Source organism: Bison bison, unplaced genomic scaffold (assembly GCF_000754665.1).
Source record: "Bison bison bison isolate TAMUID 2011002044 unplaced genomic scaffold, Bison_UMD1.0 scf7180017864466, whole genome shotgun sequence".
Lineage (NCBI taxonomy): Eukaryota > Metazoa > Chordata > Mammalia > Artiodactyla > Bovidae > Bison > Bison bison.
Genome location: NW_011495027.1, coordinates 4,027,132 through 4,052,924, shown reverse-complemented (window position 1 = coordinate 4,052,924; position 25,793 = coordinate 4,027,132). Strand labels below are relative to the sequence as shown.

At 34.3% G+C, this 25,793-nt stretch overlaps 1 protein-coding gene across 3 annotated transcripts in view; it reads left to right on the top strand.

The window, feature by feature from the left end:
* Nucleotides 1-25,793, top strand: part of ODF2L (outer dense fiber of sperm tails 2-like) — a 39,380-nt gene that overhangs the window by 7,789 nt on the left and 5,798 nt on the right. For all 3 annotated transcript variants that reach the window (XM_010860329.1, XM_010860331.1, XM_010860328.1), the window contains 10 exons: nucleotides 966-1,134; nucleotides 2,970-3,102; nucleotides 5,714-5,773; nucleotides 5,901-5,972; nucleotides 6,508-6,624; nucleotides 10,192-10,377; nucleotides 13,298-13,407; nucleotides 14,154-14,289; nucleotides 20,952-21,062; nucleotides 22,337-22,441. In XM_010860329.1, coding sequence (XP_010858631.1) covers nucleotides 1,022-1,134; nucleotides 2,970-3,102; nucleotides 5,714-5,773; nucleotides 5,901-5,972; nucleotides 6,508-6,624; nucleotides 10,192-10,377; nucleotides 13,298-13,407; nucleotides 14,154-14,289; nucleotides 20,952-21,062; nucleotides 22,337-22,441 — 1,143 coding nt within the window. In that variant the 5' untranslated portion in view covers nucleotides 966-1,021. The remainder of the gene's footprint in view (nucleotides 1-965; nucleotides 1,135-2,969; nucleotides 3,103-5,713; nucleotides 5,774-5,900; nucleotides 5,973-6,507; nucleotides 6,625-10,191; nucleotides 10,378-13,297; nucleotides 13,408-14,153; nucleotides 14,290-20,951; nucleotides 21,063-22,336; nucleotides 22,442-25,793) is intronic.

Genomic DNA, 25,793 nt, shown 5'->3' with positions numbered 1-25,793 from the left:
TGGAAACAGTGTCAGACTTTATTTTTTTGGGCTCCAAAGTCACTGCAGATGGTGACTGCAGTCATGAAATTAAAAGATACTTACTCCTTGGAAGAAAAGTTGTGACCAACCTAGATAGCATATTGAAAAGCAGAGACATTACTTTGCCAACAAAGATCCGTCTAGTCAAGGCTATGGTTTTTCCAGTGGTCATGAATGGATGTGAGAGTTGGACTGTGAAGAAAGCTGAGTGCCGAAGAATTGATGCTTTTGAACTGTGGTGTTGGAGAAGACTCCTGAGAGTCCCTTGGACTGCAAGGAGATCCAACCAGTCCATTCTGAAGGAGATCAGCCCTGGGTGTTCTTTGGAGGGAATGATGCTAAAGCTGAAACTACTTTGGCCACCTCATGTGAAGAATTGACTTATTGGAAAAGACTCTGATGCTGGGAGGGATTGGGGGCAGGAGGAAAAGGGAACGGCAGAGGATGAGATGGCTGGATGGCATCACCAATTCAATGGACGTGAGCTTGAGTGAACTCCGGGAGTTGGTGATGGACAGGGAGGCCTGGTGTGCTGCGATTCATGGGCTCACAAAGAGTCGGACACGACTGAGCGACTGAACTGAACTGAGCTGAATGAAACTGAAATTGATAGTTAATCCATGACTTTTATGTCCATTTTCTAGTCTGTTTGGATCAAGATATTATTTTAATACTTCAAGAAATAGACTAATAGTAATCTATACATTCTTGTGAGCATGTAGAAAATAGTGACTTTTTGGAAACTGGCAGTTGGCAATTGTTGAATGATTGTGCTATGCAATTTTGATACAACTTTAAATTAGTATCACAACAAGTAGCAGCTACAATTTGAGTTTTGTCTGTGAAATATTTTTCTTTTAGGCATCTTTAGGATTTTTATCTTATAGGGTAATAACAGAAAAAAAGAATCTATTGAAATGTTTAATAATGAAAATATTTCCTAGGTTTCAGTTTATGTGGAGAACTTGCTGTGGAAGCCACCGATAAATCCATTTAATTTATGGAGGAGACTGCAAATGATGGAAGTCATTCAGAAGAACTCTTTTCCCATTTTGAAAGTAGATCAGAGAAAGAAGGTTTACCACAGGATGCCAGTGAAAGTCATCTCAGCTGGTATTCTCAACAATAGCAGGGGATAACTTAATTTTCTTGATTTCAGGGTTTCATATTTTGTCCATATTGTAAACTATTTCAAATGTAGCATTCTTTCAAGAATATCATCTAACAGTCTAGTAATTAATATTTAATTTGATTACAAAGTACTCATGTAGCAGAATGTGGCTGTTTTAAAATTTTAATGACAGCAATTAAAATTGAAAACATTACCTATAAAAATTTATAAAGTATATACCTTTTTACCTAAGATAAATGAAAATATAAATACCATGTAATATTGGAAATATAGTTAATGAGTACTAATTCACTGTCATTTGGTATATTGCTATCTAAAAGATACCTGTCATACTTTGCTTCTTTGGTATGGGGATGCGCTTGTTTTTTGTATGACTCATTGCTCCCCAAAGTGACAATCTTAAAATACTGTGATTGTTGCTATGGATGATATAGTGCAGCTTTTAGTTATAAATGAAAATAATGTTTGGTCATATATAATTATTTTTGATTTTCTGTACATGGTTTTTAATAATGATAATTGTCTTTTATAGCCAGCATCTTCCTTAGGCCCATCATTTGAAGCCAGTGGTGCTTAAGAATACAAAGTATTTCGTAGAGACATAGCCTCTAAGATGCCTTTCATTATTGTTGAGCCATTATATTATGTTCCATAGAAGAAAAGTGGTGTCAATTAAAGAAAGACACAGTGCTTTCTTGTAATGCTTGGAATTTTATTCATAAATACTGTAAAAGCCTCTTCAAACTTATACATAGATTTTTGTCGAAATGATTCTGCTCATATAAAGATTAAATGAAATAAATTAGTGAAAGTATTCTCAAAGCTTCTTTATACTCAAAATCCAACTTCTTTGAGTCACTTTTTAACTCAGAGTTCTCTCTGCTATTAGGAGTATTAGTGAAAGGGTATTTCTTAGGTGCATCTATATCTGAAATGAAAATTATTGGTGATGGGCTCTTACTTACAGTATACAGAAGGCCTACCTTGGAATCTTGCTTCCAGAATGTTGCTTAACATTCTTACTTCAACAACTCCTTCAAGCCCTCTATGTGATGCTTCTTTGCTAGAGGTTTAAAAATTGCTGTATCCCATCTCTGGGATATTCCTCATACTATTTGATGCTCATTCTATAAGTTTTGGACATGTACAGGAGAGACAGCTCAAGACGGCTTCCAGACTGACAAAGATTATTAAGAAGCATCCCTATTTTGGGATGTAAAAGTATGAACTTCTTGTCTCCCCCCAGAAATGTATTTTATAGTGAAAGCAAATATAATCAGTTTCATTTTAAATGATAATGTTTTATAAAACCAAATGTGAAGAATTTTTAGGTGTCTGGAGCAGTGTTTTTTGTGTTTCATTTGTTTAGCTTACACATTCTTCTGGAGGAATTTTTTTGTGAAGAACAATAGATTTCAAGAAAGGATTGGGAATAAGGGCTAGAAAGTCAGATCTTTTGTTTTTGGACTAGGGAGAAGGGAGGGAAGAAAAAAAAGACACACATTCACATAAATCATTTTACAAACTGGAGAAGAGATGTTGAATAATTACCAAATAGTAGAGTGATATATTGCTGTTGGTAGTCTTCATATTTTATATATCTTAACATTTTAAAAACTGTCTTACCATTTATAGTTAAGTGTAGAAAAAATATGGAAGTATAGAAAAAATGTATACATTTTCAGTGACAATTTAGTGTTAAATTTTGCAGAGCAATTTATGGAACTGTAATACTTAATCAGGCTATGCTTAGTTTGCACAAAAAAGTAAAACAAATTTATGTAACAGTTTTAACTTAAATTTTCTTTGTGCATAGCCTAAAGCAGGACATCCAAAATGAGAAGACCGAATTGGAAGCATTGTTTAAGGAAGCCGAGTTAGCAACTTGTTCTGCAGAATTACTTCTGCCATTGTTTAAGGACACCATTGAAGAGATTAGTTTTGAAAATGTGAGTACTTGACTAGTGAACATCTAATAAAATGAGGAGCTAGGATAATACTCAGAATGCATTAACTGAGGTCTCATATTCTTACAGTAATTATGCTCATACACTGGTATTTGATATAAAAAAATGCAAGTTTATCAGTGTTCTTTTTTCCTATGTCATTAATTGCAATTCTTTCTGTCAAAGATAATCTCAGGAATGCACTTGATGACAGGCCAGGCTAGAAATTGTGTACCTCGGTGCTTGACTTACGTGGAGTTGAACTAGAGCCAAGAACTAGAACAAGAGTGAATTTAAAATATTCTGAGAGATGAAATATATTTTCTGTACTACCATGTGGATTAAAAACCTCTATTCTAAAATTACAGTGTATTAAAGTTTGAGTTAAGGGCAAATTGTATAATATTAGTTGTATTATAATAAATTCCTGAAATACTTTAGGGTTTAAGCCCTTATTTTGATTTCATTTTACTTTAGTATACCATGTAACAAATACTATTCACTACTCCAGTACTCTTGCCTGGAAAATCCCATGGATGGAGGAGCCTAGAAGGCTGCAGTCCATGGGGTCACTGAGGGTCAGACACGACTGAGCAACTTCACTTTCACTTTTCACTTTCATGCATTGGAAAAGGATATGGCAACCCACTCCATTGTTCTTGCCTGGAGAATCCCAGGGACGTGGGAGCCTGGTGGACTGCTGTCTGTGGGGTCGCACAGAGTCAGACAAGACTGAAGTGACTTAGCAGCAGCAGCTATAAACTTGGCAAATTTTACTATTTCTATGTGCAAAAGAGGGCCTCCCTGGAGGCTCAGTGGTAAAGAACCTACCTGCCAATACAGGAGACCTGTGTTCGATCCCTGGATAAGGAAGATCCCCTGGAGTAGGAAATGGCAACCCACTCCAGTATTCTTGCCTGGGAAATCCCATGGACAAAGGAGCTTGGCGGGCTACAGTCCATGGGGTCACAAAGAGTTGGATATGACTTAGTGACTAAACAACAACAACAACATATGCAAAAGAATGATTTTCTTTACTGAGAAAAAATATTCTTTGCTAATAGTAGCATTACGTTTTAGAGTCTCAATGCAATGTCTTAAAATGTGTTTGTGGCTCTTATATTTTGTCAGGCTAATCTTTCTGCATCCAATTTGAAGATTTCTAAACAGACAGAAATATTAACAATAGAATTAGACACTTAAACGTGTAAAACAAACTTTAGAACATCTTCTTAGAAAGACAGAATACCAACAAGTAGGAAATGCTAAGCACTATTTCAATAGTGGTATTTCTCACTTGAAGGGTATATTGGTTCTTGAACTGTAGAAATTAAAATATTGGTATATTTGAAATGGAAATGATTCTTGAATTTTTGTTTGAAATGGCAATCATTAACCCCCACTTTCAGTGTTTCATGAGTAGTTTTACATGAAAGCAGCATGTTTTATAGAAAACACATTTTTATTTTCAATCTCAAGAACTTTCATTATTTGTTTCACTTGATTTCAGTTACTATAAAAAACTCTTGGGATTTAAGCTCTTGTATTCATTTTATTTATGCATTCATATATTCTTTTCTTAACGGTTTTATTGAGATCTAATTCACATACTATACATTTCACTGGTACAAAGTGTGCAATTCAGTGATTTTTGGTATATTCACAGAATTGTGTAGTCATCACCATCAGCTTTGGACCATTTTCATAACTACAAATAGAAAACCTTAGCCCTTTGGAATTTTGCTTCTCATCCCCATCTACCCCTTCTTTGTCCATTATCTGCTTTTTCTGTGTCTGTGGATTTGCTAATTTCACATACTTTTTATCAAGTGAGTAAAAGTTGCTCAGTTGTGTCCCACTCTTTGCAACCCCATGGATTATATAGTCCATAGAATTCTCCAGGCCAGAATACTGGAGTGGGTAGCTTTTCCCTTCTGCAGGGGTCTTCCCAATCCAGGGATCAAACCCAGGTCTCCCACATTGCAGGCAGATTCTTTACCAGCTGAGCCACAAGGGAAGCCCAAGAATACTGGAGTGGGTAGCCTATCCCTTCTCCAGTGGATCTTCCTGACCCAGGAATTGAAGCAGGGTCTCCTGCATTGCAGGCAGATTCTTTACCAACTAAGCTATCAGGGAAGCCCTGATATTTTATATAAATAGAATCATATGGTATGTGTGACCCTCAAAGTGAATAAACATTTTCTGCATCCTCATTTAAAATATCTACATGGAATTCTTTTATTGATTTGCTATAATTCTTTAAAACATTTCTTTTTGGTAGACTTTAGGCTGCTTATAATTTTTACCTGTTTATAAACAGCATTGTGAGCTTCCTTTGTATACAAGGTTCTTGTGATTTTTATGTCATTGGCTTGTACTTTATGAGGCATTATTTAGAAATTAATTTTATAAATTGTGGACAAAAAGTGATTTGGAACACTTAAGCAAACTGTGCATGGTAGTTGTCCATATTAATTTCTTTGGAAGGCAGCTGTGATCACCACTATATGCTGCACCACATTAATTTCTTAATTTTGATGCTTAATCCACTTTCTGCTATTGTGTAGAGAAATATAGCTTGTGAACACTGATTTATAACTTCTTTTTTCCACAGAGAGGGGAAAGTTTATCCAACTTGTTAGAGAAACTAACTGATAATGAAAGTGAAAACATTGTAAGTCTTTTATACTTGGGAGTCTAGTTTTCTGAATTTTTTTGTTTATATGCTGGTCAGTTTTATAAAATTAGCCAACATTACCCAAGTTGTGATATTTCTAACTTTAACATTATATTTATTGAAGAATCTTAAGAACAAGGTACTTGAAAAGGAGACCTATATCCAAGAACTTTCTTCTTTGTTTCAGAATGAAAAGGTAAGCAAATTTTGAGCTTAATTCATCATATTTTCTTAATATTGACTCCTTCTTTCCCTTCTTTCCATGCTGGCCTCCTATTTATCCTTATAAATAGACACAAAGTTTTTTAGGTTATTTGGACATTTTCCCCAGTTTTATGTATCAAATATAACATCTTAATTTTTTAAAGTTTTTTCTTTTTAGATTTTTATGATGCTTCATTCAGGGTACTTGGCATAAGTCAGGGACCTATGTATAAATATATATTTCAGTTTTAGTATAAATTAAGGTATTTCTGTGTTTGTAGGATCATTTTAGACATATCCATGATTTTACTTAGGATGATAGATAGGAACTTGTAACAGGAGATAATTAGGAATTATTAAAAAGAGGAGTAGAAAACATCCCCTTGATTTTATATAAAATCCATTCGTAATGGGAGTGTTGTACTTTGCTCTTTAGTAAATTTTTAGATCATATGCAAGTACTGTAAAGTTTAATAATGTAGAGAAATACATCAAATAACACATTTTTGTTTTGTTTTCTCTTATAGGCAAATGCTTTGAAAGCAAGCCGTTTTTCACAATCAGTGAAAGTAGTACATGAACGACTGCAGTCCCAAATTCATAAAAAGGAAGCAGAGAATGAGAAATTAAAAGAACACATAAAGGTTATAAATACTCATCCATTTTTATAGTTTTAAGTGCTAACAGTAATGAATGACAATATAGTCTTAATTCTGGTTTTGAAAGAATTCAATTTAAGTGTTGCCATGGGAAATCCATATTTGAGGCAAATCTTAACATTTCTGGTCTTTCTAAAGATTTGGCTCCAGATCCTAATATGAAAATGCTCTCTCTCTGTAGTACCGATCTAGGAAGGATTTGTATAAGATTGAATTACTTAAAAAAATCTCTATTCTTAAATTATATTTATTTGGAAAAGCTATTAAATATAAGAGAAAATTAAAATAACTTAAAAATACTGAAGCTATTAATATTTGGTATACAGTCATCCCTTTTATGTGCCTATAATATACTTAAATACTCTTGCACTTATTTAATGAGACAATAATGTTTATTATATTGATTTTGTTGCTAATAATAATAACATTAAGATCAGGTAACCTAGCATTGGTGTTTAGATAATCAAATAACCTGTTATACAGCTTTTTTAGCAGGGTAATTAAGAGGAATTCTCTGGTTTAAACTGCATAGTTTAAATATTCTTGTGGAAGCCTCACAGTCACTTTGAGGTGAGAGTTTGAGGTTGCTGTGGTATGACACAAGCTAACTGCATCTACTGTCATTTTTGCTAAAGGAAAAGAAGCAATGTGGCCACTTTTGAAAGAGAAGTGTAGAAAGACAAACCCCATTGAGTGTGAGGACTTCTGTGCTGGATTTCTGTTTGCTTTTATCTTCCTGATCATGGCAGATGCCTGTAGCCCAGGCACTTGTTTTTCACAACTGCATATCAAGGTTGTTTTTCCTTTTTTCCTTCAGTGGCAAAAAACTTTTGCCCATGAAAGAGACATTAAGCAGACTTATGTGAGACATAAACTTTGTCTTTTGTCTGCCTTTAGGTGCTTTTTAGCACTTTCCCCCAGAGATTCCCTGTGTTCTTTGCGTCCGTGTCTTAGGGCGCTGGAGATGAACTAGAGTTGGAATTGTACTGCTCTGTCATGGTAAATATAAGAGAATACATGTAATTTAATATCTCAGATTATCTACTACAATTTTACCTTTTTTTTTTTTTTTTAAATTATGTCCTTAAATAGCAGTTGGGGAAGTTCTTGAAAATATTTTCTTTAGTTTAAAAATGAAATAGTAAACATTTTTTTGAGTTAAATTTGACAGTTCCTTTTTATATTCATGATATTTAGGAGAGCAAATATAAGCTATAAAATCCTAAGATTTTGCCATCACATTCACCTGTCTAATACTTTGAGTTCACATTCTCTTACAAAATTCTATTATTTAGAAATAATTAGAAGAAGTTGAATTAGCTCATGGATTTTTTTTACATTCCTTCTAACACAGTTTTGAAATTTATTTAGGGTTGACAAGTTTTGTTGTTTTTTTTTACTGAATGCATGCACAGTGAACTAACTCCGTTTGCCAACATAAATCTCATTTTTTTTTAGTATTGTTGATGACTCAACAATTATATTGGGTCTTTTAAATTTTTTAGTTACATTATAATTCCTTGAGAACTACCTTAAAGATACTTTGAACTCATTTTTCTTTCTAGATCTTTAAAATATGTCAATTAGAGTTAGAAGATTTTCACATTTTAGAGGAGACAGGATAATTATCTTTATAATATACTGCAAGTATAATTCTTTGGAAAGAGGAAAAGGCAAATAGTTGGTTTAAAATATATATCCATTCATTTGGCAAATGACTGTGACGGGGTTATTTTGAAACTATAAAAATAATTTCATAGTTTCAGCACACTTCCTAATAGTGGTTGAGCATGGGATTTGATAATCTAGTAAGAAAGTCTTGTGGATCCATGTTCAAAGAAACTCTATTTTACCCTTAGTGGTAAGTGTGCCTGTCATTCATGATGTGGTGATGACACCCTGTGGTTTCTTAGAGAAAGTACAGCTGTTTTTCTTGGGTTGGGAAGGGTTCTTCCTTTCTCTAAAGCTGACTTAACTATATTGCAGTTTGTTTTCCTTGTTTACTTGTTAAAATGGGGTTTTTTAGTTTATAGAGATTTTAAAAGACAATTTAAGAATGTTTTGCTTCTTCTCTTAGTTTGTGAAGTTACTTTTCAAAGAGATCAAGCCTTTAGATCTTGTTTAAGATGTATCTCTTAAACTCAGTTTTACTGAAAATTAAGTGTAGTTTTTTGTTGATCATAGGTAGAAAAGCTCCATCTTTTACTGTAACTCCTTTGTTTTTTTTTTCTTAAAATGATTGTCCAGGAAATGGAAGACTAAAACTTAAAGTCTTTAATAATTTTGCATTCTTTTCTGAAACACACAACTTTTAAGAAACGTAGAAACGTTAAAACCTTAAGTCTTTAAGTTCTTAGTACTCAGATGCTTTAAAATACAAAGTAACAAAGTGAGCAATGTATTTTCTTAATGTTTGGTTATTTGGAACTGGTTCCAGATTTCTTCCTGTTTCTAAAGTGTGTGATTTAAGGGCCATATGGGGTATAAATTACGAAATAGGGAAGTCTCACAATTTTTGATTTATTCACAACAGTGTGTTTCTTCTTGCTGTATCTGTGGTTCATTGTATTAGGCTTATGGCCTTCTAGGTGGACTAGGAATTCATTGATCCACTAAACAATAAAATCCATGTGAGCAAAAAAAATAAAATAAAATAAAATACAAAGTTTTAAGATAATTTGAAATTAAAACTTGAGTTATCACACTAAATCATATTCATCATCGACCCAACCTAATATTCTGTGTTTAGTTATATCCCCAAGAGATATGTAAGGAAAGTTATGTCAATTAACATTATCAGACTCAGTGGATAAAAACATGCCTTACCTTTGGGTAAAAAGATAACCAAACATCTTTTTACCCTTAATGACTCCTACTGATCTGGTAGTCCTTTCTGGAACCCTGTGTGGTCTTAGAATAATAGCGTCACTAAACTTACTACTTACTGGGCAAAGTAGTACTTTTATTGTCTTGATGTAACTCTTTGAAATGTCAAGACTTCCCCCTTAATTCTAGTAAATTAAAATATAGCAAATAAGTTTTTGTTTATACTCTTCATAATCTATAGATTTTGATTATATATCCTTTAAGCATTTATAATTTGAACTAGAGTCCTAATATATTTGGGGAGCTACTGATTCCTTTGAGCTTTATGTACCTACTGTTTGAATTGTCTCTGGCTTAATTACATTGTTTTTTTTTTTTTTTGATTTGCAGTAACTAGTGAGTGCTATATATAATATTCTAGATGTGAAATTAAAAAATTCTAGTTAATCAAAAAGGTTTTAAGGGAATTAGTGTTTCTGCCATAATCACCAGTATTAGCTTCTTAGTAAGAGTAGTATTAGCTTTATATAGGTTTATACATTTTAAATTTGCACTGTATAACTGGTTACAAATAAACATTGGTGAAATCACCTTTCTTCACTGTTTTGCTTTTTACTAAACTTATTAGTCTTTTTCATAAATTCTATGTGGGAGATTACTTACATATTTTAACAATGTTTATGTCAACATTGACATTCTAAAATAACTACCACTGATATTTTTTAGAGCTTAGAAACCCAAATATCAGAATGGAATTTGCAGTTGAAAAAGAATAAGTATGAGGCTGTAGCAATGAAAGAATCAAGTAGGCAAAAAACTATTGCTCTAAAAAAGGCATCTAAAATTTACAAACAAAGGATTGAACATTTTACTGGAGACATGGAAAACCTTACTTCCCAAATTAGAGAGCAGGTGAGTTATATACATTCTTCCTTAAAGAATTGTTTTATGTACTTAGTTTATGTACTTAACTTCATAACACTTAGTATAATTATCTTGTTAGGAAAACTTTACTCATACTAATTTTGCTTTCGTCTTTATTTTGAAAGATTACATAAAGTGACAGATTTGCATTTTGAATTACATCAGCGTTTCCTTGGGACTTTGTTTAAAGGATGTGTAAGTTCCAAAGCACCTGTGATTACATTGGCTTGTACCACTTCATACATGTTCACCCTTGGAAATTTACATTGCATATTAACGTTAAATTAAAGTACGTTAACAAAGGCTCTGAGAAGGCCTTCAACGTCAAGGAGGGTATTGAATTCAGAGTTTTCCACCACTTAGCTGCAGAATTCTTTTATTCACAAAGTAACTCTTGGAACTGATTCTGAGGAATGCTGCTGCTGCTGCTAAGTCGCTTCAGTCGTGTCCGACTCTGTGCGACCCCACAGACGGCAGTCCACTAGGCTCCTCTGTTCCCGGGATTCTCCAGGCAAGAATACTGGAGTGGATTGCCATTTCCTTGTCCAATGCATGAAAGTGAAAAGTGAAAGTGAAGTCGCTCAGTTGTGCCTGACTCTTAGTGACCCCATGGACTTGAGCCTACCAGGCTCCTCTGTCCATGGGAATCTGAGGAATACCAGTTTGGGAAATGCTGATTAGTATTATTAGACCATATGACTTTATTCAGTAATTCACTTCACTTAAACTCTATAATATATTTAAATACATGTGCTGATGTAAACCCACCATGTGAAAGTTATCTTTGGGTTTATTAACAAAGTTGAAAATTGACTTAGTGCTTTGTTTTTGATGAATTGTGTTTATTCAGTTACCAAGTAATAAAATATTTACTCTTTTTAAGTATCATTGGTATCCCAAATCTTAAGAACTTAGATACGAATGAAATGAAAACAGACTTGCATAAATGGTCATATAAACAAAACAACCTAATGTTTTATAAGCTCAACTGTGAACATTTTAAAACTCTTAATATTTAACCTACATTCAGAAGAATTTAATTAGGTAAAAGACTTGAGGACTAAGTGCAAAATCTGTAAGGCTGAAGGCCTAGCTGAAAATATTCCTGTGTGTTAAAAACTAATTGAGTCATTAACATTCTTGGGATTTTCTTTTAACTAGCACCGTGTCACTCTTGCCCCAGATCATAGTATAGGAAGACTTTGCCACTTGTTAACCTGGTGACTTTGGGTAAGGTACTTAACCTCTCTAAGCTTTAGGCTCTTTATCTATCAAATAGGGGATAATAATACTGCCTGTCTCCTATAGGAATAAATGAGAAAATATATGTCAAAGCACAGTGTCTGTCAGACTGCATTTTTGCCACATTAACCTCCTTTCTATTCCTCTAATGTGGGTATTGTGTTTGTTTCACTGTTCTATGCTGTTGCCTCTGGCTGTAATGTTCTTCTCAGGTTCTATAATAGCTGATTCTTTTAAAAATCACTCTGGTATCTTTTTACTTGATATCTCTTCACACGGGCCTTCCTTGACTGCTCCTTTTGAAATAGCCCCACAACAGTTAATCACATCAATGTCTTAAATTTTTTTCTTAGCACTTATTTTATAGGCAAAATTTCTAAATATCTTAATTTATATTCTAATATAATTGCCAAACATATCCTTCATAGTGCATATTAACATTCATTTACATGTAATATAAAAACAGAATACTAGTCTTTTTTAAATACATTAAAAAGATTACTGTAAAAATGTAAAAAAAAAGTCTCGCACATAGTAAATGTTGAATAAACACTTGTTCAGTGGTAGGAAAGAAGGAAGCACCCAATAAATGTAAACTGCTCGTATCACTACTTCTAAGTCTTCTGATTAGTAATTATTGGCACCCTTGTCATTCTAGTGAATTTGTCTTTCTTTAGAGAGGGGTACAATGGCTACAGTTCTTTAGGTGAATTTGTAAAGAGTAGATTCATTTGACAGTTATTTGTTGAGAGTCAGTAGAGTGATCTATACAGAATAGCTTGACATAGAACTATCATATGACCCAGAAGTTTCATTCCTGTATATTTATCCAAAAAGGCCCAAAAACCCAAAAAGCTAATTTAAAAAGATATGTAGCCTAAAGTTCATAACAACATTATTTATGATAACCAAGATATGAAAACAACTGCTGCTGCTGCTGCTAAGTCGCTTCAGTCGTGTCCGACTCTGTGCGACCCCATAGACGGCAGCCCACCAGGCTCCCACGTCCCTGGGATTCTCCAGGCAAGAACACTGGAGTGGGTTGCCATTTCCTTCTCCAGTGCGTGAAAGTGAAAAGTGAAAGTGAAATCTCTCAGTCGTGTCCAACTCTTAGTGACCCCATGGACTGCAGCCTACCAGGCTCCTCCATCAATGGGATTTTCCAGGCAGGAATACTGGAGTGGGGTGCCATTGCCTTCTCCAGTGAAAACAACTAAGTATCCATTAACAGATGACTGTATAGAGAAGATGTAGTATATACACACACAGGAATATTCCTCAGCCATAAAAATGAACTTTTGCCATTTGCAACAACATGGCTGGACTTGAAGGATATTCTAAGTGAAAGAAGTCAGAGAAAGACAAGAATTCAGTAAATATAAAGGGAATTATCTTCAGTAATTATGAAACATTTTTTTAAAATAGGTGTGTTAACATCCTTAAAATGTTAGAACTGTTATTATATGCATATAAAGTAATAGTGTTATAAAGTCATTATTAAAATTTACTTTAAAGTTTTCCTGCATTCAGATTTGTACACTGAAATTTTCTGTAACAAAAGTTCCATAACTTATAGGATGAGTGTTTCCTTGTTAATAATGTATTTGTTTTTAGAACAAAACTAGTGTTATTAAATTACAAGATGAGTACTTTATGTATTTTTTAGGAAGCCAAGTTGTCTGAAACAGTTTCAGCTTCCAATGCCTGGAAAAGTCATTATGAGAAAATAGTAATAGAGAAAACTGAGTTGGAAGTTCAGATCGAAACAATGAAAAAGTAAGAAAAAAAAGAGTCTTTTTACTATTTTATAAGAAATGTTTTCAGTTCTTTCCTCTTTGAGTAGTTTATATATGGTTCCTATGAATTACGTATGGTAAAGCTATTGTCTGATTTGCTATGTTTGCTATTTATAATTTATAAACTTTTCTTACTCTAAAAATACAATTAAAAATTATTACCCATTAAAATGCATTTTCATTCACAAATTATTGATCCTTAAGTTGTCTTAAATGCATAACAAAGAAAATCTGAGTAAAAATATGTATGTTTTATATTTTGTTATTTATTATTAATAAGTTAATAAAGAACTATATATTTGCTTTTGAATGTTTCACTTTTTGTATATTTTCTTCAATTTTTTCATTGAAAAGTAGTATTATTTGCTTCTAAAGATTGTTTATTATCTCACTTGATACTTTTATTTAACTCTAACTCTTTCCCCAAATTGTGCGTATGTGTGTATGCATGTATGAATGACAGAAAGACAGTCCTACCTGTGGATCATAGTTTAGATGTTTTACTGACTAGCCAAGAGAATATTGTGTAATTTTTCATTAGTGTCATCAATGGATAATTATTTCTAATCAGTTACTCAGGTAGAAGTAACCTTATAGATTATGGTTTCCTATTTCCTTTGTTCTGAGTGTGATTAACTTTTGAAACTGTTCTTTACAAAAAATAACTTCAGAAGTACACTTAAGATATATGTTGTTTGAATGAAAATTTCTATGGTTTTTATAAAGGCAAATCATTAATCTTTTGGAAGATCTGAAGAAAATGGAAGAGCATGGAAAAATTTCATGTGAAGAAATTCTTAGAAAACTTCACTCAATTGAATATGAAAATGAAACTCTGAATCTTGAGAATACAAAATTAAAGGTATTATGTGTTTGTGTGTATGTATATCATGTTGTATAATGACAACTTAGTCCTTTGTAGAAGTAGCTTGAAGTAACAACATTTTTAGAAGTAAAGTTGTATCATTTATCTTTTATGTTTCTCAGAGTTTTAGAATATCATTATAATAAGCAATTCTAAAACTATATCTTTGTATCTTTACATACATATATATGGACAATACTTATATATTTGAATGTTTACAGTTGTATACACAGATACATGTAAAAATTATTTTCAGTAGTACTGAATAACATTTATGAAGCTGAATAACTATCTCTGTCTCAACCTAAGAGAATTTATTTATTCTCCAAAAATACATTAACTTTAACGCACAAGATTATTTCTAGGTGTCATGGTTATGGTAGGATATAGCCTCAGGCTTGGTCCATTTGAAACCAGAAAGTATATTTTTGGCTGCTTCATAACTGGAAAGAATTTTCCAACTTAATCAAATCTGAGGGACAATTGAGTTTTTATGTACCAGAGAAAAGATGTAGAAGATTTTATACTTCCTGAGAAAAAGGATATTTGAGTTCCCACTCATAGATATGTATAAGCTGATGAGACCTGACTAAAGAGGATGACATCATTTTCAGTTCCTTAATACTGTTTTTGGATAACAGTAAATAGAAGACAGAAAAAAATCTGTTTATGGGGAAAAAAAGGCAAAAATTGGCAGTTCAAAACCCGAGTGGCATCAGAGAACTGAGCTACTTTTAGGCTCTCTACCCTGCCATTCAAATGGGTGATGGGGCTCCATCCATTATATTTCCAAGATTCAAACAACAGGATGGAGGGAAACAAAAGATGAATTCTCTCTCCCCTTTTCCCCATTTCCTCCTCTTTATGGAGACTTCCTGAAAGTTCCATACCATTTGATTCGTCTCCTTATTTAGGTATTAATATATGGCTTCCTCTGGGCTTCCCTGGTGGCTCAGAGGTTAAAACGTCTGCCTGCAATGTGGGAGACCCGGGTTCGATCCCTGAGTTGGGAAGATCCCCTGGAGAAGGAAATGGCAACCCACTCCAGTACTCTTGCCTGGAGAATCCCATGGAGGGAGGAGCCTGGTAGGCTACAGTCCATGAGGTCGTAAAGAGTGGGACACGACTGAGCTACTTCACTTTCACTTTCACTTTCATATGGCTTCCTCTAGTTACAAGGGAGACTAGATAATGGAGCCTCCTAGTGATCCTGCTGCTACTACTGCTAAGTCGCTTCAGTCGTGTCTGACTCTGTGCAACCCCATAGACGGAAGCCCACCGAGCTCCCCTGTCCCTGGGATTCTCCAGGCAAGAGTACTGGAGTGGGTTGCCATTTCCTTCTCCAATGCATGAAAGTGAAAAGTGAAAGTGAAGTCTCTCAGTCATGTCCAACTCTTAGCGACCTCATGGACTGCAGCCTGTCAGGTTCCTCCCTCCATGGGATTTTCCAGGCAAGAGTACTGGAGTGGGGTGCCCTTGCCTTCTCCAAGTGATCCTGAGCTCTAGCCAAATATGAATACTCCTTATTTCCTGCAGTTTGTTCATATTTTCCTCTATCCCTATAGTCTTACTATTTTTACAGTTTGGAATTTTTTTTCTCAAGTATTTAAATCCTACCTTTTCTTTAAAGTTCAGTTTAAATGCTCCTTCCTCCCAAAGTCTCCTCAATTAGGATAAATCTTTCCTCACAAACTCCCATCTTTTATGCAGAGGATGCCTAGGGGAGGTGTGACATATAGTTAGTTCTCATTCAATATTTATTGAACAATTCTTTTTTTTCCTATTATTTTGATTGGAAGATAATTACTTTACAATATTGTGATGGATTTTGCCGTACATCAACATGAATCAGCCACAGGTATACATGTGTCCCCCTATCCAGAATCCCCTTTGCACCTCTCTTCCCACCCCATCCCTCTGGGTTGTCCCAGAACACCAGCTTTGGGTGCCCTGCTTCATGCCTTGAACTTGCACTGGTCATCTGTTTTACATATGGTAATGTATTTGCATGTTTCAGTGGTATTCTCTGAAATCATCCCACCCTTGCCTTCTCCCACTGAGTCCAAAATTCTGTTCTTTACATCTGTGTCTTCTTTGCTGCCATTCAGGTAGGATCATTGGTACCATCTTTCTAAATTCTATATACATGTGTTAATATACGTATTTGCGTGTTAGTATAATTTGTCTTTCTCTTTCTGACTTGCTTCACTCTGTATAATAGGCTCTAGTTCATCCAGGTTCCTCATTAGAACTGACTCAAATACGTTCCTTTTTATAGCTGAGTAATATTCCATTGTGTATATGTACCACAACTTCCTTATCCATTCATCTACCAATGGACATCTAGGTTGCTTCCATATCCTAGCTATTGTAAATAGTGCTGCAGTGAACATTGGGGTACTGAGATGTGTCTGAAATGTGTCTCTTTCAGTTCTTGTTTCCTCTGGGTGTATGCCTAGCAGTGGAATTGCTGGGTTGTATGGCAGTTCTGTTTGCAATTTTTTAAGAAATCTCCACACTGTTCTCCATAGTGGCTGTACTAGTTTACATTCCCACCAACAGTGAAAGAGGGTTCACTTTTCTCTACAACCTCTCCAGCATTTATTGTTTGTGAACTTTTTGATGATTCAATTCTGACCGGCATGAGATGATACCTCATTGTGGTTTTAATTTGCATTTTTCTAATAATGAGTGAAGTTGAGCATCTTTTCTTAGGTTTATTAATCATCTGTATGTCTTCTTTAGAGAAATGTTTATTTAGGTTTTTTGCCCGTTTTTTTGATTGGGTTGTTCATTTTTCTGGTATTGAGCTGTATGAATTGCTTGTATATTTTGGAGATTAATTCTTTGTCAGTTGTTTTGTTTGCTATTATTTCTCCCATTCTGAGGGCTGTCTTTTCACCTTGCTTATAGTTTCATTTGTTGTGCAAAAGCTTTTAAGTTTAATTAGGTCCCATTTGTTTATTTTTGTTTTTATTTCCATTACTCTGGGAGGTGGGTTATAGTGGTTCTTGCTGAGATTTATGTCAGAGAGTGTTGTGCCTATGTTTTCCTCTAAGAGTTCTATAGTCTCTGGTCTTACATTTAGGTCTTTAACCCATTTTGAATGTATTTTTGTGTACGGTGTTAGAAAGTGTTCTAGTCTCATTCTTTTGTAGGTATGTCAGTTCAGTCACTCAGTTGTGTCCGACTCCCTGTGACCCCATGAATTGCAGTACGCCAGGCCTCCCTGTCCCTCACCAACTCCCAGAGTTCACTCAAACTCAGGTCCATCGAGTCGATGATGCCATCTAGCCATCTCATCCTCTGTCCTCCCCTTTTCCTCCTGCCCCCAATCCCTCCCAGCATCAGAGTCTTTTCCAATGAGTCAACTCTTCGCATGAGGTGGCCAAAGTACTGGAGTTTCAGCTTTAGCATCATTCCTTCCAAAGAACACCCAGGGCTGATCTCCTTCAGAATGGACTGGTTGGATCTCCTTGCAGTCCAAGGGACTCTCAAGAGTCTTCTCCAACACCACAGTTCAAAAGCATCAATTCTTTGGTGCTCAGCCTTCTTCACAGTCCAACTCTCACATCCATACATGACCACTGGAAAAACCCATAGCCTTGACTAGACGGACCTTTGTTGGCAAAGTAATGTTTCTGCTTTTGAATATGCTATCTAGGTTGGTCATAACTTTCCCTCCAAGGAGTAAGCGTCTTTTAATTTCATGACTGCAGTCACCATCTGCACTGATTTTGGAGCCCCCAAAAATAAAGTCTGACACTGTTTCCCCATCTATTTGCCATGAAGTGATGGGACCAGATGCCATGATCTTTGTTTTCTGAATGCTGAGCTTTAAGCCAACTTTTTCACTCTCCTCTTTCACTTTTATCAAGAGGCTTTTTAGTTCCTCTTCACTTTCTGCCATAAGGGTGGTGTCATCTGCATATCTGAGGTTATTGATATTTCTCCCGGCAATCTTGATTCCAGCTTGTGCTTCTTCCAGCCCAGCGCTTCTCATGATGTACTCTGCATATAAGTTAAATAAGCAGGATGTGACAATATATAGCCTTGACGTATCCTTTTCCTATTTGGAACCAGTCTGTTGTTCCATGTCCAGTTCTAACTGTTGCTTCTTGACCTGCATATAGATTTCTCAAGAGGCAGGTGAGGTGGTCTGGTATTCCCATCTCTTTCAGAATTTTCCACAGTTTATTGTGATCCACACAGTCAAAGGCTTTGGCATAGTCAATAAAGCAGAAATAGATGTTTTTCTGGAACTCCCTTGCTTTTTCCATGATCCAGCGGATGTTGGCAATTTGATCTCTGGTTCCTCTGCCTTTTCTAAAACCAGCTTGAACATCTGGAAGTTCACGATTCACATATTGCTGAAGCCTGGCTTGAAGAATTTTGAGCATCACTTTACTAGTGTGTGAGATGAGTGCAATTGTGCGGTAGTTTGAGCATTCTTTGTCATTGCCTTTCTTTGGGATTGGAATGAAAACTGACCTTTTCCAGTCCTGTGGCCACTGCTGAGTTTTCCAAATTTGCTGGCATATTGAGTGCAGCACTTTCACAGCATCATCTTTCAGGATTTGGAATAGCTCAACTGGAATTCCATCACCTCCACTAGCTTTGTTTGTAGTGATGCTTTCTAAGGCCCACTTTACTTCACATTCCAGGATGTCTGGCTCTCGGTCGGTAATAGTAGAGTAGTTCCTATAAAAATGTAAGTCATCTTCAGACCATGCCACTGCTCTTGGTTAATAGAGTAAACATCTACAAGGCATTATACTATCTGACCTCTGACATTGCCTCTCTGACCTTATCTTCTTCCACACTTCCCTTTTTCTTGCTTTCTGCTACATTGGCCTTCTTTCTGTTTTCCTCTAACTGACCAGGTTTTCTCCCACTATGGCCTCTTCCCTCAAAGGGCAGCACATCCTTTTGGTGTTTACTCCAGAGTCTCTTTTTCAGGAGGCCTTCCTGGTAGCCCATTCTCATCTTGTCCTTACTATCTTGCTATCATGTATGATATATCTTTCATCTTGTTCTTGTTTTCTTTGTCTGTATACTCCTTGTTTTTGTCTGTCTATACATGGAGTACATTAAGCTCATGATGGAAGGGGTTTTTGCTTTTTATGTTCACTACTAAAAGACTATATCCAGTGCTTAGGGCATTTGTAATAACTGGTCAGGATATTTTTTTCATGTATTTTTCATCATTTACATTTCTGCCTTTTGGAATTACCTACTAATTATCCTTTACATGTCTTTTTTTTTTCAAAATTATTATATAAGGGTTCTCTCTATATTAGGATATTAATCTTTTGTCATAATCCTTTACTTTATTGCATATTTTGTTAGCCTGTTTAATACTTTGAGGGGCTCTGAAATTTTGGAGATACACATGAACCTATGTATGTATATGTGTATGTGTGTGTATGTGTATAATATATATATATATATATATTTTTTTTTTTCCCTTTATGGCTTCCTTTTGGAGTCTCTCACATTTCTGCACATCTTGGGAGCAACATACTGACTATGATCCAGAAACAGACTTATCTTTTCAAGGATGTTTGTATAGCGAACATCCTTGGAAGATAGTAGTGTTTCCTTCTACCAAAAGGCATGCTTACTGCCTGTTATAAAAGATTTGGGTTCCCTAAATTTGGAGTTGCTTCTCTGTGTGTCTCCCTATGCGTACAGGTGTCATCGGCCCTCTTGGTATTGCTTTGGAGGAAGTGAGGCTTAGGAAACTAACACAAACACTGATATAAGACTCACCCAGGAGTCTTGTGTCTTCTGCTAGTATCCATGAGACTATGCTAGGCTAACTGGTAGTCTTGGAGGGTAAAAATTTCAGACTCTTACAGTTCTTGATATCGTCTTTTGATTTTATGCTTAGTTAGGTTTTTACTATTCTAAAATTAAATCAGATTTTACCTGAATCTTCTGTGAAAAAAAGTGTAAGCTTAATTTTTTTTAATATTTAACACATTAAAATAAATGTATAATTGACCAATGTAAAAATCATGTTTGCTGAAGGTGTATTGTTAACCTGTTTTTTCCTAATGAATGATTTTCTCATTACCATTATGGTGATCCATATTTTCCCCGTTTATTTAAAAATCCAATCTTTGTCATATAATAAATATAATCTTAATGTATTTTTTTTTCTATTCCATAGACCCCTGTATTATATAGAGAGGGGTCAGACACAACTTGGCGACTGAACAACAGCATACATTTTAATATGTAATAAGTACTGAGATTCTCTACTTAGTATCCTTTAAAATTTTTATTAGTCTCTTCTATTTTTCCACATGAATTTTAAGTTAATTTTCTCATATTCCTCTTCCCCTCAACTGTTTTGGTTGTAATTATAGTAAAGTTGTATTGATTTGTAAAAAAACTGATATGTCAATAATATTGAGTCTCCCAGGAATGTGGGCTTTCTATTGTTCAAGTCTTTTATGTCAATAAATTTTTAAAGTTTAAAAATATGTTTTTAATAAATAACTTTTTGAAATTCTTAATTTTAATGGTAATTATATGCGGTCAGAAATAAGTTAATTTTATTAGCTTCGTTGATAAATGAATTAATTTTTAATGCATCAAAGTATAAATGAATTCTAATGATTTATAAAATCTATTTATATATTCCTTAATAGACTACACTTGCTACTTTGAAGGATGAGATTGCCTCTGTTGAAAATGAACTCTTAGAATTGCAAGAAGTAGAAAAACAACAGAAAACCCTTATTGAAGTTTATAAAACTCAGGTAACCATTGCATTTATTTTAATGTTTGTTAAACTTGGTAGATAATTTAAACACTGTATTTGTTTATGGTTTAAAAAAGCAGAACTGAGGAAAGGTGGAGTTATTGTGATAAAATATGATTTATCTCAAAATATTTCTTAAGGTCCCAAATTCATAAAATGATTCCTCTTATTCCTAATTTGAATGCGCTGTTTATATTGGATATTCCTAAAAGTGATCTAAAATTAACTGCATAGGTGTAATGGAACTTATAGTAATCTTGTTAGTTAATTTTAGTTATATTTGTCATCTTGTATTGTTAATGGTATTGATTTAGAATAATGACTCCATTCAAGGGTCATTAAAGCACAATATTTCCTCTTTGCATCTTAATAAAGTATAATTCAGATTTATTCTCATGAAATACCTGGAAAAGAACATATGTATTGAATAGAGCATGTGTTAATTGGTAATTTATAGAAAAGCTTACGATTTAGAAATACAGTATTTAAGAAAAACTTCATTTGAAAGATGAGACATATGCAGGTCCTTGAATGATGGGTAACAAATTGGTCAACAAGGACCTTATTTTCATGAAAGAGAGTGTTTGAATCGAAGGATAATGAACTAAAGGTTAAAGCTGAAGGAGGGAAATAATGTAGGTAAGTAGGAAGAACTCCATTCCCATGGTTTAGATGGGAAACTGGAGTTGAGACTAAAATTCAGTTAGAATATTCCAGTTACCCCTGCTAGAGCTAAGAGTGGACGCTGTGATGGACTGTGTGATGCCTCACTGAAAATATCATCTGGGTCTTCCAGCTGGTTGTTCTGATTTAACCCTCCATGAAGAATACTGTGAATGAGTATATTCTTGGCTCTGGGTCTTGTATAAAGTGCTTAGGTTTTTTGTTTTTTATTTAACAGATTTTGATGTGTAGAGTGAAATAGTTGCTTTGGGAGCTAGTTTGGACCAGAGACCAATTCTTTAAAGTGACATTGACCTGCTAATGAAGGTCTCTCTCTAATGTTCAGAGCTCAGGTGAAGATTCTAGAAGTATTATGGGAAAAGACAGGTAAATCACACAAGGATTGTGGATTAGAGTAGAGCACTGAGTGATTCTTGTATTTAAAGAAGGAATAACATTAGATAAACATACTGATGGTACTAATAGGGTAATGATAATGGGTTTAAAATAGAAATTTTAAAATTTAAATTCACAGTTTTAGCTTTTTATTTCATATAATGGTCTTAATAAGAAAATAATTAATATTACTGTAATGTATTTTATTTTCAGATACAAAAGGTGCAAGAAGCAGCTGAAATGGTAAAAAGCAGATGCAAAAATTTGCTACAAGAAAATAGCCTAATAACAAAAAACAAAAATAAAAAATTAAAAAAGGTTAGTTTGACATTTTAAATAATAAAATGATTTATGTTTTGTACTGTATGAATTTTATATGAATTCTTTTATATAAATTTTATATAAATTCTTTCATTTTCTTTAGTTTAGACTTAGGAATTATCTGTTCTCGATTTCTGTGGCAATTTGTTTTCTAAGTAAGTAATGTGTCTTCCAGACCTGAAATGTGTTAATATATTTTAAAATTTTTTCCTAAATATTTAAAAAATAACATAAATGTTTAATTTTTCTGATACAAGAGGAGACTTAAGTAGCATCAAAAAATGGTTATCACTGAGCTTCATGCAAAGTTGACTATCTTTCATTTTTAATCTCACCTTTTTTATTCTGATACTAAATCTTTTGTGTAAAAAAACAAAGAAAATATTCTCTTCTGAATGCTTTTTTGGAAGAAAAGTAACATTAAAAGCAAAAAGAACCCTTTTCTTTTTTTTTTTCCCCAAAAACAAAATCATTTCCTTTTTTTTTCACCCTATTGCAAAAGAATGAGGGGAAGGTCAGTGTTGGCAAGTTATGATGTTTTTGTGAATATTTTTAAGTTTTTAAATGAAACCGCATCCTTTTTTGGGTCTTCTCACATTGCTTTTGGTAAGGAAGCAGTGAAACTTTTAGGACGCTGACATCCCTGACTCCCAGCTAGGGAGGTCATGGGATGTTACTGGTTAGTTGAGTGTAATAAGGTGACTGTCTCTGGGTTGTCCCCACATCTTGGAATTGAGAAGTCTGAGTAAGACACCAGTGTGAAGAAGAGGTCAGTCAGAGCAGGCTTCTCTGCTGGTTAAAAGAGAGAAAGGTAGCCCATCAGATGTGCAACTTACTACTTTTCACCTATTTTTAGTAGACCACAGAAGAAATCATTTCATACCTCTTGGTTACTTTTTCTCATGAGACATACCAATGCAAATGCCTCCTCTTTTATAGGCAACTTTTATAAATAAAAGTCCATTTTAGAAAACCTGTTCAAAAGGCTGAAGAGGCTGGAGCCTGTGCAGGGTTTTCAGATACTGTGAGGTCACAGTGTTTTCTTACTGGTATTAAACCAGATAAGCTATTTTTTAAAGTGAAATGCTTCCTTTTTCTTGTCCATGCTTCCTTTTTCTTGTCCACTGTTTTAAGTCTCTTGTCTTTGTCATGGGCTCTTAGATGTTTGGGGACCCAGAGGCAGGCATTTTTCTAATTTTATCATTTGTCGTCCAGAAGGCCTGATGTTGCATAGTAGCTCTCGGTATTCCCTGTCTTGGGGAAAAGTCTAGCTTTTGTTTTTCTTCCCTATGAACATCCCAGGTGCCCTGTGTCTTGTTATTTCCTCTTAATTATCAGTTCAAGCAATTTTTATGGTTGCTTCTTGTCACATCTCTACAAAAGTGCCACCGTGAGGAATTGTAGCAGCCCAGAGATAATATAGGTACAGTTAGATTTATTCTTAGTAACATAGTAACATTAATGATCAAATTATAGTCTCCTGAATACTACTGATATTAGGTATTTTGAATTTACATACAGCAAACCTCACTAATTCTGACTAAGCTGAGTGCAGCAAGGCTGCTTTATTCAAAATATCTGAGTTACCAAATTTTGGACAAAATTCTATAGGTACTTCAGACTGATGGCTGGACAGCAGAAGACTACTGTACCAGCTTTCTTAGTAATGTCTGTGCTTGCATATAAATGACAGGACAGAGTCAAAAGTTTACTTTCCTAAGTAATTTAAACATTCGCCCTGCAAGCTAATATCACCATATTCATTTACTCAACAAACTTTTTGTACACTAATTAAAGTCCAACCTACTTTTGTGTTCTATATTCTCATTTAATGGGTGGGCTTCCCTGGTGGCTCAGATGGTAAAGAATTAACCTGTCATGCAGGAGTCTCAGGTTCAATCCCTGGGTCGAGTAGATCCCCTGGGGAAGGGATTGGCAGAATGTGCCTGGAGAATTCCATGGACAGAGGAGCCTGGCGGCAGTCTGTGGGGTCATAAAAAGTCAGATATGACTGAGAAAGTTTCACTTTTCATTCTTATTTAGCACAGTCAAACTTAAAGTTTATTCTTATTTATTTGGTTAAATCTCTTTTTATAAACTCTTATACCTAAAATATTTATTATATTACAGGCATATCTAGTATTTAAGATAGTAAAAACATGGATGCTGAATGTGTGATCTTGCACTTATTTCCCTAATGCTACAACTCAGATGAGAGGCCAGATGGAGTCTCATCTGAAGGAGTTAGAACGTGTCCGCGATTCCTTGACGGCGGTGGAACAGAGGCTTCAGGAGTGTCAGGAGAGTCTGCAGCACCACAAGGGGAAGTGTGCAGACCAGGCACACACCGTTAGGGAGCTTCAGGGCCAGGTGTCCAGCCATCATTTTGATTTTCGTTAGATGTGTTAAATGCTTTGGAATAATTTCGCCAGTTGAGGGCACTCCTGTCAGGGGTTGATTATTTTACTCTTATCTAAATAAGTTGATAAAATGTCAGTTTCTTGTGAATACTGTGATTATTTTGTAAACTCTTCTTGTTAGTATTTTATAATGAAAAATGGTAGTTAAAATTGCTAATTTTTAGTTTATTCATACAAATCTATATTTAAACATTTGAGGATAGTAATAGCATGAGAGAAGGAGCAAAGCTATGCTTACATGTATATTTTTGATGTCAGGATAAAATAAATTATTGAAATTTACCATATAAAAATTAGAATTTATTTCTGTTAGAATTATGTGCAAGTTTATTTGGATTATTCTCAATTTTTTAAACATATACTTTTTCACTGCTTTAGAAGAGAGAGATCATGGGTTTCATATAGCCGTCTCTTAATTAAATGCCTAACACATAGTAAACACTTAATAAATATTTTTTAATCTTTTTTTTCAAAGAAGCATATCCAAAGGTGGTGGCACATCTTTTTATTTGCAAAATAATTTTAGGAAGAATTCACTATCTTCCAAATTAATCTGGATTTAATATTGAAAATCATCCTCTTTTTAAAAGAACTCAAACAAAACTTTGCTGAGTTTATCTCCTGAGAAGAGATCTTTCTAGGAAAGTGTCAAATCACACTAACTGAAATATGAGAAAAAATTTTTTTTCAAAACTGCATTATTTAAATGTAGCTTTTAAAAAAATTTTTTTTTGAAGGTCAAAGGTCTAAAGGGTTTTATTTTTATTTTTAAATTTTTATTGAAATACAGTTGATTCACAATGTGTTAGTTTCTCATATATGTGTATATATATCTATATAGATAGATATAGATATAGACAGAGAGAGAGAGAGTTCCACACATTATATAGCAGATCCTTGTTATCTAGTTTATATATAGTAGTGTGTAT